Here is a 21,842-nt window from a genome sequence, read left to right on the forward strand (position 1 = left end):
GAATAGAATCAGGACAACCTTAGACGTCAACCAAGCAAAGGATCAATGAGGTTTTCGGAAACGGTACTCTACTATCGATTAAATCCATACCATCAATCAGGTGATAGAAAATGCTCGGACTATAACCAGCCCTTATACATAGCATTCATTGATTACGAAGAAGCTTTTGACTGAGTTGAAAACTTGGCGGTGATGCAGCCATTGCAAAATCAGGGGGTAGACGAGCCGTACGTAAAAGTGCTGGAAGATATATACAGTGGCTATATATATATATATATAGTTATGCATATGGAAAGTAGCAAAATTCCCATAAAGAAAGGTGTGAGGCGAGGACACGCAATCTCCCCAGTACCATTCACAGCTTGCTTAGAGGAAGTATTCAGAGACTTGGAATGGGAGCAGTTAGGGATCAGGGTAGGTGGAGAATACCTCAGTAAACTGCGATTTGCTGATGACATTGCCTCGCTACGCACCTCGGGGGATAAACTGCAAATAATGATTGATGACCTAGACAGGAAAAGTAGAAAGGTAGGCTTGAAAATCAGTTTGCAAAAGACTAAGGCAATGTTCAATAGCCTCGGGAAGGAACAGCAGTTTACGTTAGACAGCGATGTACTGGAAGTAGTAGGCGAATATGTCTACTTGGGACAGGTAGTAACCGCAGATCCGGACTATGAAAAGGAAATAACAAGGAGAATAAGATTGGGATGGCGCGCATTTGGCAAGCACGCGCAGATAATGACTAGCAGCTTACCGGAATCGCTCAAGAGGAAAGTGTACAACAGTTGCATTTTACCTGTACTCACCTATGGGGCTGAAACGTGGAGGCTGACCAAGAGGGCTCTACTTAAGTTGATGACAACCCAGAGGGCTATGGAACGAAAAATGGTAGGGGTAACATAAAGAGATAGGAAGCATACAAAGTGGGTCCGAGAAATAATTCAAGTTACCCACATTCTAGTGGAAATTAAGGAAAAGAAATGTACATGGGCAGGACATGTAGTGCGAAGAGAGGATAACCGATGGTCGCTTAGGGTAACAAACTGGATTCCAAGGGAAGGAAAGCGTAGCAGGGGGCGAGAGAAAGTTAGGTGGGCGGATGAAGTTAAGAAGTTCGCAGGAGTCTAGTGAATGCAGCTAGCAGAGAAGGGTTTAATAGGAGAAATATGGGAGAGGCCTTCGCTCTTCATTGGATATAGGCAGGCTGATTATGATGATGATGATGGCTAGCAGCTCTTCTGTGAAAATCCCGGATTAAATTCTCACATTCTTTTCGGAATTTTTGGCTCATGGATCGGCTATGCACAAAATTCCATGTCACGTGTCAAACGTTATCATCCTCGCTAATTGTTTGTCAGATTTAGTCTGGCTGAACACTCCACAAAACATTATTTCAGCTGTTTCCTTCGATTTTTGTCCATGTACCTTTGAAAAAGGCCCGCTTTTTTGGGGGGTCCCCTGACATGCATGTATTCATTCAAACGAGTTGGCTGATTTCTTAGCAAGATTGACTCTTAATGCGTCGGTGACATATCCCGTTCCTAACTCCAGCCTGCTGGCTATTTCCAGGTTTCAGTGATTTCAGCACATATCAGCCAGGCTACTAATCCCTTACTAAATGCCAACGATTATCAACACTTAGCATACAATTGGAACATCGGTTATGGAAAACAAGGATGTGCGGGCTTTCAATGAGGCTCCTTCGGTTCAGGATTCCCAGTTTGAAGTTATATATATGCATATGGCCCATGACGCCAACAAACCTATTTGTCTCATGCGGGGAAGTTGAATCTATCGAACATTTTCTCACATCCTGCCCGAAGCTCGCACTTCAGAGAAAGACTTTCCAGTTAGCCCCCCCCCCCCCCCCCCCTTTCTTCTACCAGTGGTATTATCGTTCGGTGCGAGCGAACACAGGATTTGCAATTTGTTCAGTATGCGGGATTCTCCATGGTTATTTAATTGCATCTGGTAGGTTGAATTACTAACTCTTAAGTTTTTCCAACGTCTTCTTTTTCAAAGACATATTCTATTTAATATTAAACTTTAAATGCTCTTCTATCGCTTTATATCAGTACATTTGTCAAAATTCCAGATTGGAGTTGTTAGTTTGTCGTAATCGCCTGTGGCAGTTTTCATTTATATACTACTGCACCTTTTCCGATCCCCCCAAATAGGTTTGTGTCACGTTTAAAAAATCAAGAAAAAGAAGAAGTCGCACATTTTCGCAGAAATTTCTGCCAGCAGGGGCCGCCATCTTTCCAGTCTACCGGCTACTCGAGGCTTTAGCGGTGAACGATGGGCGTCGTGGTCCAAGTGAAGGCGCCTTCAAAAGGCGAGCTGCTGTTGTGCCTGGTATGCGCCTCGTATATCATATACTACGTGCTGCTGGTGGTGCGCAAGCCACGGCTGGTGTGCCGCAGTGGCCACCTGCGCCGTTTCATGACCGGGCCGATGAGAGGCTTTGTAAAAAGCTACTATCGCCCACCAATTTGGTGCATCGGCGCTAACCTGCAGCGGATCGTGGGCGGCTTCTACCACGTGAGTGCCCCACACGTTTCTGGGTAGCGGAAACAAGCATCGTGCTTAGGTTATCGTGAAGCGAGATGGTGCCTTTGGAGACTTGCCAAACGCTCAGGGTTTCCTCGAGCTGCAGGTGGTAGGTGTGTTTCGTGGGTTGCAAATAACGCGGATGGAAAGCTTTCCTGGACCAGTTCAGGGCGTCAAAGGGGAAACAATGTAACTTGGTTGTAGCCAGTGCACATGACCGACGGAAAGAGTTTGCTGTTTTTTCATATTCGGACACAGGAAAGTCCATATACACTTTCCAATGCGTAACTACCTCTGACTTCAGCTGAAAAGCTGCACTCATGCGTGGCGAGTCACCTATCTCTCAGCACCAGTTAACTCACATATGTTAAACGACAGCCGCATCGGTTAGATGGCCGGACATGGGCAGGGTATGCATTGTGTAGGTGACATAATAGATGGTTCCTCAAAGTAGCTGAATAGTTTGGGAACGGCAGGAGGTCAGGTGAACAGTTGAGATTAGAAAGTTTGAGCAGGAAAGGATGACGAGTAGCGTACGAAGATAGACATTGTGCTAATAATGATCTTGTGGGGTGCCTCCGCGTACAGTGGTGGCTCCCACGGCTGAACTACCGTCGCGAGCTGCTTGTTCTCTCGGACCGAGGTCTTGTCGCGCTCGACTGGCTAAACGAAGACCGACGCGGCCCCGTGGTGCTGCTCGTCTCCGGGGGTTACACGGACAGCCAAAGCCGGCCATGGCGCTCGCTGCTGCCGGGGCTCGCCAAGCTTGGTTTCCCCTGCGTGGTGATCAACGGAAGGGGCTGCGGGGGCGTGCCCCTCACCACGCACCGCATCACCTACGCGGCAAGCGTGAGCGATTTGGCTGAGGTACTACGACTCTTTCCAACTGTGGCTTTTTGACTTGTACCCTAGCTGCTACATCTGTTTGAAATACAATTCGTTTCTGTGGGGGACAGCGCTGCACCGCGCATTAAGGCCATTCGCGTCGGTACGATTCTTGGGCGGCCGGTGCCCACGCGCTAGCCAATTCTGGGGAGCTATAAGGGCAATGACCCTGGAACAACCTCCTCGGGCATATATATCTGTATATACACACATTTTGTGCACTTTAATGTCATAATCAACGATTAATGATGTCAGCAGATAATTAAACCTACACACCCCTTCACATTCGCAAAGAGGCAAGGTTGGCAAAGAATGGCGTTTTCTAAGGTACGCAGTAGCTTTCATTCCCGAAATGCATCTTCGGCGCCCACCGCGGTTGCTCAGCGCTTTGGGCGCCTGATTACAGAGCCGGTGGACCCAGGTTCGATCCCGGCTGTGGCGGTAGCGGTGCGATGAACGCAATCGAACCACCCGTGTGCTGTGCAATGTTATTACAGGTAAAAGAACCTCGTTGAAATTGTCCGAACTCCACTATAGGGCACCCCTCGGGGGGTGAGTTGCTTTTTATTTTTGGTATTCTCGAAAGCGCAGTGCCTGATATATGCGCGACAGGAAAATGTGTTTATTATATCCGGCGTTGAAAGGCCGAAATCCTGATTTTGACGAGAGGTGGGAGCTAGACTGTTGGCGTATGCAAATCTTATATGATTCTTGCATTTGTAAGGGCATTCATAAAATATTAGTTTATGGATTTAAAACCAAACTCCTGTGCCTTTGGTATAAACATATTCAGATGCTTCGCAGGAAGTTGAAATTAATAAACTATGTCAACTGCTGGGCGTCACGAGAACTAAACTAGTGGCATCGAAGCGGTTGGCATCACTAAGTAACAGTTGCCAGAATTCTTTTTCCTACCCCTTTGCGTTTCGAAATTGTTTCTCACTTGTCGACTTACACTCTGCTTTATCACGTGGCTGTCATTGAGTTTCTTACTCTTACCTAGAGGGAAAGCTGTGCTGCAATCTATGGGAGTTTATTTGGAGGTTCCAGACGACCAGTTCAGCCACCATGGGCGCTCAAAGCATCATGGGCCAGAGAGCTACCCAGTGCACACCTACAATTTTTAGGCAAAACTAATGCAAAGATAAACATTTTTCTGCCGTATAAATAACGTGCTAACATTCAATATTGTGACTATAAATTGCAAAGAGAGAGAGAGAAACAGCATGTCAGTGTGAGATTTATCGAATATAAGCGATGGCGCTTTCTTCTATTGGCTTAGTTTTTAGCGGAACAAATACCAATATTTTGCACCTAATAGACACAATTTGAAAAGAAAAAACGTTTTGGAAATATTTATGGTTGTGCAATCACTTAAGAAAGTTTTTATTGCCATTTCGGGAACAGAAGCCTTTTATTGGCGACGTCTGCTTTTGCGCCTTCACTACTATGGCTTTTGCGGTCTACGTACGCACCTAGAGATGATGATGATGATGACAAAGAAACATCATAGTAACGCCACTCCATGCACTCGAGAAAAGCCGACTGTCCCGCACCAAGTAGCACACCGGCCCATGATTCTTAGCGCGTCCATGGTGGCTGAAGTGCAGCACCCTCAGTTTTCCCTATAGTTAGTGTAAGGAACTCTATGGTGGCTGTTGACTATGAAAGACACATGTGGGCCGAATGAAGGCGCTTTACCAGAAGTAACCCTTTCGCATTTGTCAGCTATGGACAAAAATCACCGTGCGACTGTAATAGAAGTTGGAGGAATGATGAGAGCCACGAGAAGATGCTTTGCAACAGCACAGCATGGAAAGAAGGGAAGCGGCGAAATAAGAAGATCCCTAACGTGCAAGTGTCAGTAGGTCTGCTGATAGATATTCCTTGTCGCTATGGATAAATGGTAGCTGCGGAAGTTATTCGAAGAATTCGAATTAATTGTTTCAGTATGCTTCTTGCCTTCCATGGCACAGTTGCCTCTTTACGCTGAATGGTTCCGAATGGAGGCATCTTAAAATCGCGAAAACAGAACACCGAATATCACTCCGTAGCAAGCTTCGTGTGACAGGCCGATGACGTCGCAAAAATGACTAAAAAAGAAACATTCGCACGAGCTGAATATTGGAAGTAGAGACTGAAAAAGGGGACTCTTTTCATAAAATACTGCAGACTAGCTAATACAAGCTTAAAATTATGACCGGAGCGGGGAGCGGTATTAGCTAGCGGGGAATGTTCGTAACGCCTAAAATTCAGTGTGGCGCACAGAAATCTTCTAAATCGAAGCCATATAAGGATAAACCTTAAGATGTGTTTTCGCAGGAATGAAATGTCGCATAGATTGTAAACATGGCGGATGTAAGTACGGTAGAGAGAAACATCACCAACATATGGAGGGCGCGGGGTTGGATCCCGAGTGTCGTCAACGCAGACCTGCCGGTGACACAGTGGGAAGCTTTCACCTCGCCTGATATTAGGCTTAACTGGGGCTTTAGTCTTTGGTAAATATGTCCTTGAGCCTACATTGTGGAAAGAATGGAATTCCAGATGTCATTACTGCGCAAGGCGGATTTCGGTCCCTCGCGGGTAGATTATTCTTACCCTTCAAAGTGCCACAAGCACTGAGCATGAGATCGTGAGCACGCTTATACGATGCCTTCGCACCGACAAAGCCACCTCACGAGGTTATGCTACGCGTTTCACCTTCCATTTATACTAACGCGGTAGCGTCAAAGGAGCCGTTCAGCGAAAATCCTTCTTTGACGGACGGGTGCCTACGTTGGCGTTGTGATCGAAAAATCATGACCATGACGCTGGCAAGCGGTAGCTGGCAGCTGACATGGCCGAGCACTGACTGGCCGTAGGGTTGCTTGACGCTATATTTGACAGGAGTTGCCAACTCGGGCATCTCCGTTCACATAGCAGGGGGGGGGGGTGATATCAGAATCGGCCTGTCAGGACCCTTGCATTGAAGTTACCCCTAGACTACGCAGTTACTTTCATACGACTTGGCTAGAGCAGGGCTTTATATGTGAGTTGATAGCCTACGCTATGACATCATACCCTTAAAGGCTGAGCTTAATTGCCCCTTATAATTTTTTTTGCGAGATGCAGGTAGAACTGCTGCGCCAAAAGAAGAAAACGTGTCTAGTAAAAGAGACCATTTATTGGAATTTAGAGTGATGGTGCCGCGCGTGTGGATTCAGCCCCTGACGTGCCCTTGAAAAGCTTAATATCTTAGCCCATCTCAAGTCCTAAGGCCCAGCACATAAAGGAAGCGCGATATTTCGTGACGTTCGCTAGAAGCACACGGTTTCGCAAAATGTCGTACCTTATCGATCAAAATGATGCCGCACTGCATTCCTGCATCACCGTATCAGAGGGGCGAATATCTGCCAGTTTGGAGTATTGAAGAGAACGAGCATAACAAACCGAGCAGAAGTGCCGAAGCTATTGTTCCTCCTTCGCACAATAGGTCCATTTTGTATTAGGTAGTGCATGAGCATTCGGCTCTTCGGCAGCTGTGAGTGGCCATGGCATGGCCTACGGCTTGTTGGGCATTTAGTTGAATGTTTTTTATACACAGGTACTGAAATATTCTCGAATAACTTATGAAGCCACCCTGGCTGAATAGTTTCGGTGTTCGGCTCATGAGTCAAAGGCTGTCCCGTCAGTGGCGGTCGTTCGATGAAGGCGAAATTGAAAAAAAAGAACCACTCGTATGCAGTACGATGCCAGTGCGTGTCGATGTGCACAGGTGGGGTAAATTATCCAGAGCATTGTACTCAGCCGTCCATAGCCGATGCTGAGCTCGGGCATGTTGAACCTCACGTAACCATATTCTCTTACAGAGCGAACGCGCATGCATATGTTCTAAATGACCTTCCAAACTGGCTCCCTAATTCATGCATAGTCTATGCTGATGATACGACAGTATTCTTCCTTGCCATGCATCTTAAATTGGGCGAAGGTCTTCATCGTATTCCAATGTGCTGCGAGAGAAACTTCAGATTGATCCTCAGAAAACTCGTTTCACGGTGTTTAATTGAAGCATAAAAATATTCATAACTGAGCAAACTTATTTTAACACATTTTTATTTATGCGTGAGATAATGCCGCACGTCTCCACTGTAAATTAATGTTGGTCGTCCGTATTAGGTCTTTAAAATTGCCTTTGGAATCCACGTATAAACTAGAACACGCCATTATTTCTTGCTGCATGTCCTTCGCTCACTTTATTATTCCTTCATACATAGCCATCTTACTCACTACTTAGCATCTAGGGGCAAATACATACTACATTCACTTTCCGTACCGCATAATCACAATAATTGCTGCATTGAGACCGACTACATTGCATAGATACGGTAGCCTAAATTGTCTTCCTCTCGACCTTCAACTGAATCTTAATTTAGCCCTCCTTATATTTCGCATTAGTAAATATCCTACACCTATCATCCTACACACATCAAGTACAAAGATAACAAGATTTTCAAAACAAAACACCCTACTTCTGAAAATCCTTACCAATTATAGTAAACTATTACTGTTCTTTTCCGGCATATTCATCTAGAATTCTTTATCCCTAACCTAATAACACTATATACATGTTCATAACAGTTATTTTTGAATAATTGAACAGCTACTTGCCAACTACAGAATCATAATGATTATTTTCTGTTTTTTTCAGCGTGCTTCTTACTATTATCTAATTTATCATGCCCCTTTGCAATAAATTTGTTTCATGTTAGTTTGCATTCTATCATTTGTTGAAATATTGGTAACACCCTTTTACTCTTCTGTTATTACTTCCCAATGATATTAGTGACTGTTATTAGTGCTTTTGTATAATTTTCTACGTAAATGGTAACACTGAATTCTGTTCAAACACTCTCTGCATTTTTATTTGGCACGATTAAGGTATTTCTGTGCGCTTACTTTGTTTTGATGTTTTATTCTTCACATTATAACTGGTGCACTAACTCACTGACTCCCTCACTCACTCATAGGAGTTCCCCATGACGGTTCTTACTTTGGGACCTTCTGCAGAATTTTATTCAAATGCTTCATACGTACCGCCTCGAGGCAAAAAAATATCCAAATCAAATAAACCAACATTCGAGCGAGTTAAGAGTGAACCAGTCTTTTATCGACAAGGCTGGCGCCGCAGGTGGTGAGCGAGGTGCGCAAGCGCTACCCTCGTGAATGTCTCCTGGGCGTGGGCGTGTCCCTGGGAGGCCTGGTGCTGTCGCTCTACCTTTGCCAGTGGGGTTCGCATGCACAACTGGACGCAGCGCTGGCCGTTTCGCCGATCTTCCAGCCCGCGGCGGCCGCCCGCACCCTAGCCAGCCCTTGGGGCGGCAACCTGCTTCTCAACGCCTGCATCACACGTGGACTTGTCGGGCGACTGCGCGAAAACGAGGAGGTGGTGCGCCTGGCCGTGAGTGAAACACAGATAAACGGAAGGAATAAATGAAAACTATTTCCACCGAAAAGGAGCCCTTCATCTCCCGCCCCCGGCACGCAGGCCGGGGAGCGGGTCAGGAGGGCCCCGCAGGCTGAGGTCAGGTGAGGTTACAAGCACTCTTCACGGCCTCAGCCGCCTGGTGGGTCGCGTGCCGCTGAACGGTGGGATCTCCGCTCCGCAGCCAAACCTCCGAGGCTTCTCTGCTATCAATGTTAATGCCGGCGCCTGGGGAATCGGCGCATTGCCTTATTATATGATCTAGCGTGCCTTTTTCGCCGCAATTTTTACATTTAGAATCTTCTTCCTCCCCGGTCTGTGTTAAGAAAACCCAGACAGGGCGAATGTAGTTATCGGCTTGTAATCGCCTCCAGATGCGTGCTTCATTGTTAGTGAGAGACCGATCTGGAGGAGGGTATACTTTTCGATCTGGTTTGTAAGATTCTGTGATCTCATTGTATGTGATAGCGCAATCTTTAATTCTTTTGCATTCGGGCTGTTCTACCGCCGTCCGGTGGTAGAGATCTCGGGCCAGCAGGTGCGCAGCTTCGTTGCCAAGGACAGACTCGTGTGCTGGTATCCATATGATGGATATGGTTCTAGTAATGGGATTTGTGAGACGAATCTTTTTGGCCTCCTCTGAGATCCGTCCTCTTGCAAAATTCCAGACAGCCGTTTTGCTGTCGCTGATTATAGTTTTGGCCTGTGTACCAGTGCCTGCGAGCGCTATTGCGACCTCTTCAGCTGTACTAATGTCACGGGTGCGTGTTGAGGCCGCAATTTTAGGTGCACCTTCTCCATTTACTACTGCCGAGACAGCTGCTCCGTGTCGTCCGCATGATGTGTCTACATAAGCAACTTCATCGGCTGCTTTGCGTTTCATTCTTTTAGCGATGACTTTGGCTTTGTGTTCTCTGCGTTTTTTGTTGTAGTCTGGGTGCATGTTTCGAGGTAAGGGTGGTACCAGTATGTGTTCTCTTATGTTGGGTGAGATAGATCTTTTCGTCTGTGGGCCTCTGTCTGATTGGAGTCCGACCCACTCTAGGATGGCTCTGCCTGTCTCCATCGGACTTAGACTTTCCAGTTGAGAGATTCTGACAGCTTCAGTAAGCTCTTGCAATGTATTATGAATCCCCATTTTCTCCAGCTTCTCTGCTGATGTGGAGACAGGAAGGCCTAGTGCGCGTTTGACGCATTTTCGAATTGTGACGTCGATTTTTTCACGTTCTGTCTTTTTGAGATTGAGAAAAGGTGTGGCATAACATATGCGACTGATGATGTAGGCCTGTGACATTTTGAGTAGACTGCGTCCCTTGAGACCGTGTCCTCTAAGTGCTACTCTTCTGAATATGCCCATAACTTGGGCTGCGTAGTTCTCCAATTTTTTGATGGTGGTTGTGTTCTGCCCTCTTGCTTGGAGGATCATTCCTAAGATTCTAATTTCCTCTACTTGTGGAACCGGGTAGTTTTCAAAATTTATATTTATGTCCGCTTTATTTTTCTTATATTTGGGGGATGTAGATGAGTTCTGACGTTTGCAGTGAGCAGGATAGACCGCGTTCCGCAGTGTACTCAACCTCCTTATTTGCGGCAGCCTGGAGTTTGTTCTGTATCTCTGTGTCGGTACCTTTATTTATCCAGAGATTTAGGTCATCTGCGTACATGCTAAATTTTACGTCCGGTATTTGCTTTAGTTGTGCTGGTAGCCCCCTCATAGCTATGTTAAATAGAAAGGGAGAAAAGACAGAGCCTTGTGGCGTTCCCTTGCTACCTAAGGTGACTGTGGGTGATTTGGCGCTTTGAAAGCTCATGGTGACTTCTCTGTTAGTAAGAAATTCTTTGATATAGTTATAGGTTCTGATTCCAACCCCAACTTCTTGGAGACCTTCGAGCACTGCCTTATGCTTGACATTGTCGAAGGCTTTGGTTAGGTCAAGTCCGAGAATATCTTTGTATCTGATCATTCATGTGTTATGATATCGTATCTAAGTCTGAGCATCACGTCCTGTGTGCTTAGCCCTGGCCTGAAGCCCACCATTTTGCGTGGCCAGAGGTTCTCTTGCTTCATGTATTTCGTAAGTCTCGCCTGAATAACGCGTTCCATTAGCTTTCCCACGCACAAGGTCAGTGATATGGGTCATAGGTTTTTTTAGTTTTGGCGGCTTCCCCGGTTTGGGTATGAGGACTATACTGGCATTTTTTCATGCCTGCGGTAGTTGTCCAGTCTCCCATACCTTATTCATGTATTCTGTCAGGGCTGTGATTGACTCGTCGTCTAGATTTCTTAAAATAGAGTTCGTGATACCGTCAGGTCCTGGGGCTGATCTTGTCTTTAATCCAATAATCTCAGCTTGGACTTCAGCCCTAGTGATGGGGGCGTCTAAGTCTAGGTTAGGTTTCCCCTGATATGCTGGTAATGTTTCGGTTTCCGTTTGTCCGACGTAGATTTCGATCAATTTACTCATCAATTGTTCGTCCGAGCCATCGAAGGCATGCTTAACTTTAGTTTTATTTACGTTGGCTTGTGCTTTAGATTTTTCCGGATAGAGCATGTGTCGTAGAATGTTCCATGTTTTGGAGAGGCTCATGCCTTGTTCCATTTCATCACATCTGCTACACCAGTTTTGTTCATTTAGTTTGATGGCATATGTCTCCATCTCTTTATTATGTCGAGCTAGTGCTCTCCTAATATTACGGTTCCATCTTTGTGTTTTTAGGCTTTTCTCTAGGTCCTGTTTCTTCTTCCACATGTTTAGAAATTTGCTATCAATACTCGGCGGTGCATCTTCGTCTTCTAGAGTGACTGTTGCTTCCTCCACGTGTTTCTTTAGCGTTTCTGACCACTTGTCGATATCGTCGATTTTCTCAATTCCCTCGGTCTCTCGTATTTGCCTAAATCTTTCCCATTCCGTGATTTTGGGTTGTTCGGGTTTTCTAATTTTGATTCCTTTTCCTAATGTGAGTGCAATAATGAATTGGTCACTACCTAGGTTTTGCTCGGTGTTTTTCCAGTCCGCTGTACTTACTTTCTTGCTTAAGGTCAGGTCGGGGGTGGTGTCCCTGCTGACGCTATTACCCGTGCGTGCGGGTGTTTGGATCAGTGTGTAGGGTGAGTCCTAGTGTTTGCATGTCTTCCCATAATTGTCTGCCCTTAGGACCCTGCCGATCGTACCCCCATTCCTGATGGGCTGCATTAAAGTCACCCGCTATGATTAACGGGTTATTTCCTGCGATCTTTAGGGCTTTTCGGAATAGGACTTGAAACCTAACTTTCCTTATCTTCGGTGTGCTGTATATATTCAAGAGAAAGATACTCTTTCGGTCTTTTCTTCCAGCGATGATTTCAGTTAAAACTGCTTCTATATCCCGAGATGTGATCTCGTGATTAGTAGCAGCTATGTTTCTCTGGATAAAAGTCTTGACTTTGGATTTTTCGCCCCTATCGCTGCTGTGACTTTGATATCGAAACAATTTGGTTGGGTTTTTACCAGTCTCCTGTATCATGATAGCTATGGGTTTGTCGGCAGTTTGTTCTATGTATTGTTGAAATAGCGCTCGCTTTCTCTGGTATCCTCGGCAGTTCCACTGCCAGATCGTGGAGTTGTCTTTCTGATTATGGCTTTTGTCCGTTATTGTTACCCATTGTTTCTTTTAGTTTCGCGATTCTGTTACTGAATTCAGAGAAGGCAGTGATGCTTCCTGCATTTGTATAGTGAGATTTTGAATCTGCACTTGCATCTGTCCCTGAGCCCCTAAAAGTTGCTGGATTAGCGTGTTAATATTCTCGAGTTGCTTATCAAATTTGTCATTACGTTGTTCAAATTTTCTATTAAGGGTTATAAACGGATCGGTCTCTCCCTCTTTACGCTTCTGGGGTGGCGGCCGGGTGAATTCCAAGTTCATACAGTTTGATTCTTCTGAAGTGGAATTAGTAGTAATTGAATTTATGGTTTTTGGTACCTCATTTGATTGATTTTCCGGCGGGCTCTTAGCCGTGGGCTTTTGGGTGAATTTAAATTTAATTTCCTGAATATCGCGACTCATTTGTTTGATGATCTCTCTAAGTTCTGCGTTTTCCCCTCTGAGTTTTTTCATCTCTCTATTTTCAGCCTGGGAGGTTTTGCTAACGAAGCTTACCGTCTTGTTTTCTGCTAATTTGGTTGGCCCCATAGATTCTTGGGATCTCTGGGAGGCAGGCCAGGTCCTCGTCCCTGGCTTTGTCCCGGGATTTCGAGGTCGCTCTGGTTGTCGAGCTCGATCGGGTCCCCGACCGTGGGTCCGTGTTTGCCCGGTTCCTTCCTCGGGGTTCTCGTCTCTGGCGCTCTTGTTCCGAGTAGAGGTTGGGTCCCTTGCTTCCTGAAGTTGATTGCAATTGTTTTTCTAGCTTTTTGTCCCACATTTTCTTCTTTGAAAGGTAGGGCATCCTGTATATTTCGCGGCATTTGTTGTCTCCTAGAACATGGTCTTTACCGCAGAGTTGACACATAGGTTCACATGTGTGTCCAGCGCCTGGATGTTTCAAGCCACAGCCGCGACATTTCACGTTGGTCGGGTCTGGGCATACATCGGCTCTGTGTCCCAGCCTGCCACATGTTGTGCAGACTTCGTACTTCTTCTTATACAAGAAGCGCCTCATGTTGATTCCCTGGAAATTGAGCCATTTCGGCACAAACCAGTCTTCGAAAAGTATCAGAATGGTTTTGGATCCCGCTTCCAGTCTTCTAATACCGGAGATTTGCGGATTAGTCCCACTCCATTCTATCATTTTGTTAAGTTCCTCCGCTGAATATTCGAGTGGTACGTCGTGAACGACGCCTTTGCCTCCGTTTTCCGGCATGGCGCTGCGCTGTATGACTTGGCTTCAATTATGTTGGGTCCAATCTTCAGAGCTTGAATTGCTGCGTACTTGTAAGTTCTCTCGGTATCCGTCGTAGCGACCAGTATTGATTACTGAGTAGAGTTTGGGGAGATGATGTCACCCTTCGTGGTCGTCAGGTCCTAGCCGGCGGCTTGGATGATACCTCGAGACAAGTTCAATCTTCTTACGATGTTGATAATACTGTAATTCCGCCTCTGGGGTGAATGATGATCTTGTTAGCAGTGCTGGGAATTCGCTCCGGCTGTCGCTCAATCGATGTTTCGGCGAGCTTCCTCCCTTGTAGGGGCTTGGGCTTGGGCTTGGGTAGGCTCAGCGTTCCAACGTGGTCGGCTTGGGCGTTGTTGACGGCCACGTTTCGGCTTCTCTTTCTGATAAACCATTGTCCGTTCAAAATATCGCTGGCGGAAGCGTCTGTTCCCTCCACGGTTTCCATCATCTTGCTCTTCTCAATTCGCGACGCTCTGGGGTCGCTCCCAGCCTCTTCGGGTAACACCTAGCGCCCAGCCAGGCTTCGGAGTCGAGCTAGGCCTAGGCCTCGGTCAGAAATTTTTAGACTCATAAAATCCAGAAAATTGGGCCTACCGTCGAAAGTCCGGTGTCTAAGGTGCTTCAAGATTCAGGTATCCGTTGGTAACACAGGATAGGAGGTGAGAAGTCAAATACCGCATTCGCAGATTGAACGTTTGCGGAGCGAAACAAAGTGGCGTCCGTCTCAGAAAGTGAACGCAGCGATACGCCCTGCGAGGCAGTAGCTACCAACCGCGACGCTACAGCCGGAGTCCAAATAAACGGAAATCGGAGGATATTGTAACAATTGTGACGTATAGATTGTGGCTATAGATTGTCATATTGGCGGCTCAGTTATATTCTAGTTTGATAAACAAGATATCAAAGTGATCAAACACACCATTATTAGAAAATCAAAGCTGGCCATCACATTGACGGCTCAGTTTATTTAAGATTGACAAGTAAGACGCAGAAGCGATCAAACCCCTGGTTTGAAGTCGATGAGCAGGCCGTTGCATTCACGGTTGACGCTAGGAAATATAGCTGCCAAGAAAATTCCTGCCTTTATTGCCGTTCTTTACAGTGTATTTCGAACGCTGCCACTGTTCAAAGTGTGGTCGCGCTAGTTGAATGAAGCTTAGTGGCAGGCCATGCGAAGAAGCACCTCGATGTCCCCCTGTGTTTGCATCCCTTTGTTGCGATATGCGGTCGTGTCGGACTAAACGGCCCTTTGAAGACTGGAGCATGCTCGAACAAGGATTGGATGACATTGTACATCCTTTGTACAAAGCAGGGAGCCCAAACCTATTTTCTCCCAATTGGTGTGGTGGGGTCCTTGTAGCAACCGGTCCTAACTCTCGGGTGTAAGAGGACTACACAGGCCTAATATTGGCGTCAGATTCTAGTATCCTAGTCATTCCCCGTGAACTCAAGCCCATCTTTCTATGATGCTAATGTAACTTGGAGGCAACTACAGATCACTGTACGACACTGCATTAGAAATATTGACGGGAATGGTCCTATCTTCCAAAGCGCAAGGGAAGGTTTCCTTTAAGCTTTGTCGTTGTCTCGCTTTGAGCGCAAAGGACGGTCATTGAAAACGGATAAAGTAGCACAATAAAGTGGCGACCAGTAGCACAATCAATAAAAAATATTTAGGACCCCCCTCTCTCTCTCTCACACACACACACACACACACACTTTTCATCTTGAGGGTATATCTGAGGATATATGATTTGTTGTAGTGGAATTTTACGATATGCCAACAGTTTGTGTTCAGACACACCGTTTTGGAAGATGCTATTGTCCAACAATTCTGTGTGCGTCAAGAGATTTGGAACACTGCGAATGCATAACGAAGCGATTTAAATGGGACCGCCCGTTACTCAGCATATAGCTAAGTGAATCGGGGACACAACGCGACTTCGAGGTACGCGCCTTCTCTACGGCGCATGCTCCGCGCCGTGATAACGAGAGGGAAACGCAGTATAGTAATACGTAGTATTGCAAGATGAGAAGTCCTCTTCTTCAGTGCAGGCAGCTGGAGGGTTTAAAGTCCTAGCGTGTGCTTAACATCCGAGAACAGCTGGTTTTGCAATTTTGCGGCTGGTTTGGCAAATGTTTTTAAAACGGGCCTCCTTTCTTGTGAATGATCTGAAAAAAATGAACAAAAATATGAGAGATTTCGGCTCTCAAAATTGTTATTCTATTTACGGCTTACCTGTGAGGAAGTTTTTAATGAGTTGAGGTGGGCCCATGCGTGGCTGTTTCCAGCAAGACAAAAACTGTTCCTCAGTTTGTCCGGGAATTGCATGGTCACAGACAATAGGGTCCAGCTGTGTCGCATGAAAACGTCTTCGAGAACACACATCCGGTTTGACAAGCCCCCGCTGGGTTATACACAGGGCATTGTCCTCGGGAACTCCTGCACACTGCGGAGTTACCATCGTTTCAGTTATCAGTTAGGTCCTCTGTAGTCTATGCAGCCTGTACACATTTTCCTTCTGAGATCGGAAGTACGTCTGAAGGCACCGCTCTCGATACAGTCAATCTTGAGAAGCCTGCGCACAGAAAGCGGGTCACGTCGCGTTTCGCCAAAAACATACGTTAGAAAAAAAAAAAGCTTGCTGTTCAGCCAATGCATCGTGGTAGTTAACACAGTATTACTGCCATCATCACACTGTTTGATGGTTGCCAAATGATTTATACCTGCTGCATCTAGCCGATAAACAAGGTTTGAATCTGACCACATATACCTTTGGAAAATGGCGGCGTACAGTTAATTGGCGGCTGCTGTAGAGTAGTTCCTGTAGGCAATGGCAAAATCGTCACATGTGAAGCATTTCTGATGATGTATCGCATCGCGTATGTACTGAAACCTCATATAGGAGTCTGTCTATGGACTCCACACTACTCCAATGTAACCTCATATAGGTGCCTCTTCTGCGTTGCTATCTTAAGGCCAGCTATAGGACCACGGTCGATACCAGCTTCGTATGCATTCCATCCGTCGAGCGCACACGCATCTCCTCTGTTGCTTTGATACGAGAAGAACTCAATATAGAAAATAATTCTGACAAATTCCAGGGCAGTTGCCTGCCTGACTTATTCTAGATGGCTAGGACTGCATACAGCAAGCGTCTAAGGATACTCGCGTTTGTGTTTACTATCCGAGTTATTTGCTCTGTGTTCTTTCATAACTGACGGTTGAGAATGCTGCCAGCAGAGCCGCTTCTTCTAGTTGATCTAACTGAGTCGTTGGAAACAGCTGTTCCTGTAATGAAATCTGCGAATAAAAATGCCGAGTTCGCTTGGTGTCATTGGTATTAGGGTTGTTTTCGTTCACACGTCTTGCAGTCCCTAGTTCACACATAGCCCTCGTTGTGGAACGTAAAACCTGTCATAAAATCTGCAAATGTAAGTGCAATGCAGCGCGTTTGCTCACACGCGCGTGAGGCGATATGCCGGATATGTTTGGAGATTTCGCCTTGCATACAACGCGTGCAGGTTCCATCATGACGCAGGAGAGAAAGCGACCCTTCGTTACTAACAGCTTATTTCAAATGTTTTGACCGTGCAACAGCAAGCTGAAGCGACACTCGAAAATTGAAATTTCAAGCCGAAAGTCAAAGGGCATCTGCTAGCAAACATGGTTCAAAATTATCCTAAACCCACTCCTCATGACCCAAGCTGTGTCCCGAATATGTTTTCAGTCTAGACAAAAAAAATTCGCAAAACGTTTATAAACTTATTATATCTACCACACTTTTTAAATCTGCATTTAGGAATTTGCTCACTATTGACTTATAGAGAAAAATCTATGCGGGCCACGGTGATGAGTTTGATGACGGCGGTGAAGATGGCTGCAGACTTATGGGAACTTCTTTTCGATTTCACCTTTACCTATTTGCCACAAACTTCAACGCACAGCAAATATTTTCTTTTTGACCATTGTAGTTGCGACAAGAGTAATGGGACTTCAAATATACTTTTCGGCATCGCTAGATCCTACAACATGGCTTTCGGGGAGGCAGTTTGCGGTAGTCACTCGGGAAAAATATGCATGCATGCACTGACAGTTTTCAAAAAGCGCACGGAAAAGAGTTTGCGGCGCGAGGCTTATTATGGCCTGACTGTCAAAAGCATCGCATATTAATTTTTTTGACGCAGCATACTTAATATTAGATAATTGAATATACTTTACACAATATGCTACAAAAAAAAAACAAAAAACAAACTGTCTATATTTAGCAGTTTCGTTATAACAAAAGCAAAAATGTTTTATATTCGTTCGAGCGTAACTCTGCTGTCGACAGATGTCAGGCAGCACAGAGCTTCGCTCCAGAGTTACTATAAGCTTTGCCTATGTAGTAATTCCTACATATAATGACTCTACTCCGCCCTAGTAAGCTCAATCGGCTGTGGTAGACGCTCTCCTAGAATTCGTTACTCGCGCTGCTCTACACTAGCGCCCCGCTGTGGAGCGGAGCAAAACCACCTCCGCCAAAAAAAAAAAGTCTGATGCCGTGTAGTTATATTCCATTACACAATGTGGCATTTATTCTCCATATAATGCCACATACAAAATCATGGGATGACGCGCTTCATCTGCCAGTGTGGAACACGTGTGATCGTTTGAGACATGCTCCGAGACGGATATCTGCTCGGCGGCGCGTTTTGCAGGTGGTGGCTGGGTAGCTGCTAAGCGTATGCGCGATTCGTTTGTTGACGAGGGTGAGCACGCAGCTCTGCCACAATATCTGATGCCACGAGCCAGCATACTTAATTGACCTGACTATGATGGAGGTACTCAGAATATTCACTGCATACATGCGAATTTGTATTTGTGATTGAGCAACGAGTATCAGTGCTTCAAATAATACTCAAAGGGTAAACCAGCCAAACAAAGACGCAAACACGAGAGAGAACTTCACAGGACATGTGTTTGCGTCTATGTGTTTGAATCTTTCTTTTTTTTTGGCTGATTTACTATATAAATATGGATTACCAAAAGCCCACCATTCAGCCTTGCTTTAAATAATACAGTTCACGTTCGCTTTATACCGTTCCTGCAGTTCCTTCTGAAGGATTAATTTGCTTTTGTTTTTTGCTTCAGTAGTTGTATACAAAAAGCTTGCGATATTTTTTAGCCCACGTGATTTCTGTGCAGAATGTGATCCGGGCCGACGATGTGTTCCGTTGCTGGACCCTGGCATCGTTCGACAAGCACTACGCCGCTCCTGCTTTCGGTTTTCGATCTGTGCAGGATTTTTACGAGAACTGCAGCCTCAAGGTACGTGCACAAGCAGGCTTAGAAAAACTACACCTATTAATAGGAGTAGGCGTAATTTTCACGCGAAAGCATTTAACAGCTCATGAGTAGCGTCCGCAGAAGGTGTCCGCTCCATCTGTCTATGAATTAAAACAAAAAACAAAAAACTTGGGTCTAGAATACGAATCGAATCTGGGCACCCGGCGTTAGAAACGGGAATGCCTCCATCACTCCATGACGACTCCATGTTTGAGCGCGAATAAAGACACGTCTAGTGAAATCAAGGGTTTCGTGGAAACGAGTCGTCGAGATCTGTACTGAGGCGTACGTGAGTAATTATGAATATGTAAATTACACATGTCGAACTTAAGCGAGTAGAATACATTTCTTGTGAATTTCCTCCGCTGTTTCCGTGCAGTCGTAACGCCATCACGTGGTACCTACCCAGTAACCCACCCCCCCCATGGTGCCCGCATGATGGCGCTGGGCGGCGCTCAGCATTTCACCAGCGCAGGTTCTGCAGTGCCCTATTTATTTCTTTACCATTTTATTTTCAAACCGTTATGGGTTTCGAATGCAGTTCTTGGGAAACGAGGGCTTGTCACACCCCATTGTCGTAGTCTTACTTTTCTACTGTGCGTTTTCAATGGTTAAGTGGTTGACGAGTTTTATTTGTAGATATATGACCCGTGATGGTTTTAGAAAAAGAATGATGAACAACACCAGGAATCTTGCAAATCTAACAACTCCAGCAATATGCACATTATATCCAGTACCAGCCTTGAAGAGCCACTCAAGTAAGGGTGAGGTTCGCCTCGCGTCAGTAAGACAGTGTATATGCCTACAAAGCTTTCCTGGGATTTTAGGAACACTGATGATCTCTCTTTCTTTTAATTGCGAAAGTATGCCTTGCGAGTTATCTAAGTTGAGATCCAAATAGGAATCGGATTCCTGGAAGGCCAACAACGAGCGGTCTCCTTGTTTCCTTTGTCTGGGGCTCTCTAAAAAGCAAGAAATATAAAATTGCAATAGAACTGAGAGTTGAGCTAGTTGGTGCGTCATTTTTTAAAAATACACAGCGCAGCAAACATAGGAAAAGCCAGTAGACGGAAAAAGCGCTGTTTTTTTTTTCCACTACTTGGCACCCCTCTCGGAAGCGCTGCACTCGATGCCTCGCCTTGCCGCATGCCACCCAGGGGATGTCCTTGTAAAGGTTTTGCCACCACTCTGAAGAGATGATGCGGTACATCCTACGACTGTGACCTTTGGATGGTTGCAGCCCGCCACACAACACCTGAGCTTCCAGCGGGCAGATCGCCCGTCTTGCACACCAGGAAGCCATCCGTGCTTTGAAAGCACGGATGTTGAAAGCAGCACTGTTTCCGTCTACTCGCTTGTCCTATGTTTGTTGCGCTGCGCATGTTTAAAAGGAGAGAAATATAAAAGTGGAGAGAGCTCACATCTATCGGAGTCTTCGGGGGCTTAAGCGAATCAAAGGTATAGGACTCAGGACCCGAAACTCTCCGCTATGGAACATTTACAAATAAAGGCCAATTGGAATAAAGAAAAAAAGGAGAGGGGGGGGGGCGGAAAAGGTGACAGCGAAAAGCTGTGCGACCCCGCGTTACAAGGGCCGGGGGTGAGGCGGCTGGAAGCATGCCTCTCAATGACAGAGCAGAGCGAGGGATCTGTGACCGGCGCCAGCCCTTAGTTGTTGTTGGGCGTTACATTCGCTGGTAGGGGTTGGGCAGAGCAGAAGCACCAGTAAACGTGAGACTGAATCTGTGGCAGCCAATATCTAGTGACGTCGGGGATAAAGACCGCGCCGAGCCTTAGCCATTCATGTGTCACTTGCTGCCCGAAAGATGAGTGGTGATGTACTACACGCACACTATGTTGCTACTCTAGTAACCAGACGTCGTGATGGTGCGCAGGGCCGGCTGTTCATGGTGCAGCGACCGTTGGTGTTCCTGGTTTCGGCGGATGACTCCTTGAACGATGAGCGAACCCTGCCTGTAGACGAGATCATCAAGTCACCCTGGCTGGCCGCCGTGGTGACTCCGCGCGGAGGGCACATGGGTTTCGTGGATGGCTGGCTGCTGCCGCGCCAGCCCTTCTACGTCGAGCGGTTTGTGGCCGCCTTCTCCCTGAACCTGCGCCATGTGTGCAAGACGAGGGGAGTCCGGGTGCTGCAGAGGCTGGCAGACTGACGGCCGCTTCAGGGCTCCGGCGGTGTAAAGAGAAATAAAGGCTTTTTTTTTCTTGTTTTTGCTTAACGACTGTCATTTGGGCTGCCGTCACCTGTTCCCTAGTCGAGACTAGCCCAGTCACCTAACTTGACCATACAGTGAGAATGAGAAGAGCCACTTTAGTTAGAGGCACAATGGCTCTTCTCAGTTCTTTTTTCTGCCCACTTCATTTTTCGGAATAACATGCTAATCTATACCGCTCAGTGCTTATATTTATTGGTTCCCCTTTCGAATTCTATTGTCCTCTAGCCCTACCAGGAAAATGGTACGCGTGAACAGCGCAGATGGACACAAACGTTTTTTAATAAGGCTGGTATTTTTACAAGATATCGCTTCAACAGAAAAATACCGCAACACTGACTGGTTTCCTCGTTAACTGCGTTGTCAGTTAAACTTGTTAACCGGATTTCGCATCAGAATCACCATTTGGGTATCAAGCACGGTCGCCATTTAAACCACATTCCACGGTTGGCTTACAAGTGTTTTCCTCTTAAATTTTCACTCTGCACTTTTCCTTGGATACTGGTAAGTATGGCA

General features: G+C 46.1%; 1 protein-coding gene across 1 annotated transcript; it reads left to right on the plus strand.

Moving 5' to 3' along the window:
* The first annotated feature begins 2,298 nt into the window (after window positions 1–2,298).
* LOC146172084 (protein ABHD1-like) lies at window positions 2,299–21,266 on the plus strand. Its single transcript, XM_084585918.1, has 5 exons — window positions 2,299–2,541; window positions 3,139–3,417; window positions 8,606–8,875; window positions 18,955–19,077; window positions 20,991–21,266. Exons 1-5 carry the CDS (start codon window positions 2,299–2,301, stop codon window positions 21,264–21,266), a joined length of 1,191 nt encoding a protein of 396 aa, XP_084442044.1.
* The last annotated feature ends 576 nt before the right edge of the window (window positions 21,267–21,842 follow it).

The sequence above is a fragment of the Amblyomma maculatum genome, unplaced genomic scaffold (genome assembly GCF_055883805.1).
Source record: "Amblyomma maculatum isolate TAMU_Amacu unplaced genomic scaffold, ASM5588380v1 scaffold_13, whole genome shotgun sequence".
Lineage (NCBI taxonomy): Eukaryota > Metazoa > Arthropoda > Arachnida > Ixodida > Ixodidae > Amblyomma > Amblyomma maculatum.

Excerpts from the sequence above, each read along its gene's own strand:
- LOC146172084 (XM_084585918.1), top strand. The coding sequence starts at position 2,299 with ATGGGCGTCGTGGTCCAAGTGAAGGCGCCTTCAAAAGGCGAGCTGCTG. Across the intron at positions 2,542-3,138 it reads TCGTGGGCGGCTTCTACCAC|TGGTGGCTCCCACGGCTGAA; the intron begins GTGAGTGCCCCA and ends CTCCGCGTACAG. Across the intron at positions 8,876-18,954 it reads AGGAGGTGGTGCGCCTGGCC|AATGTGATCCGGGCCGACGA; the intron begins GTGAGTGAAACA and ends ATTTCTGTGCAG.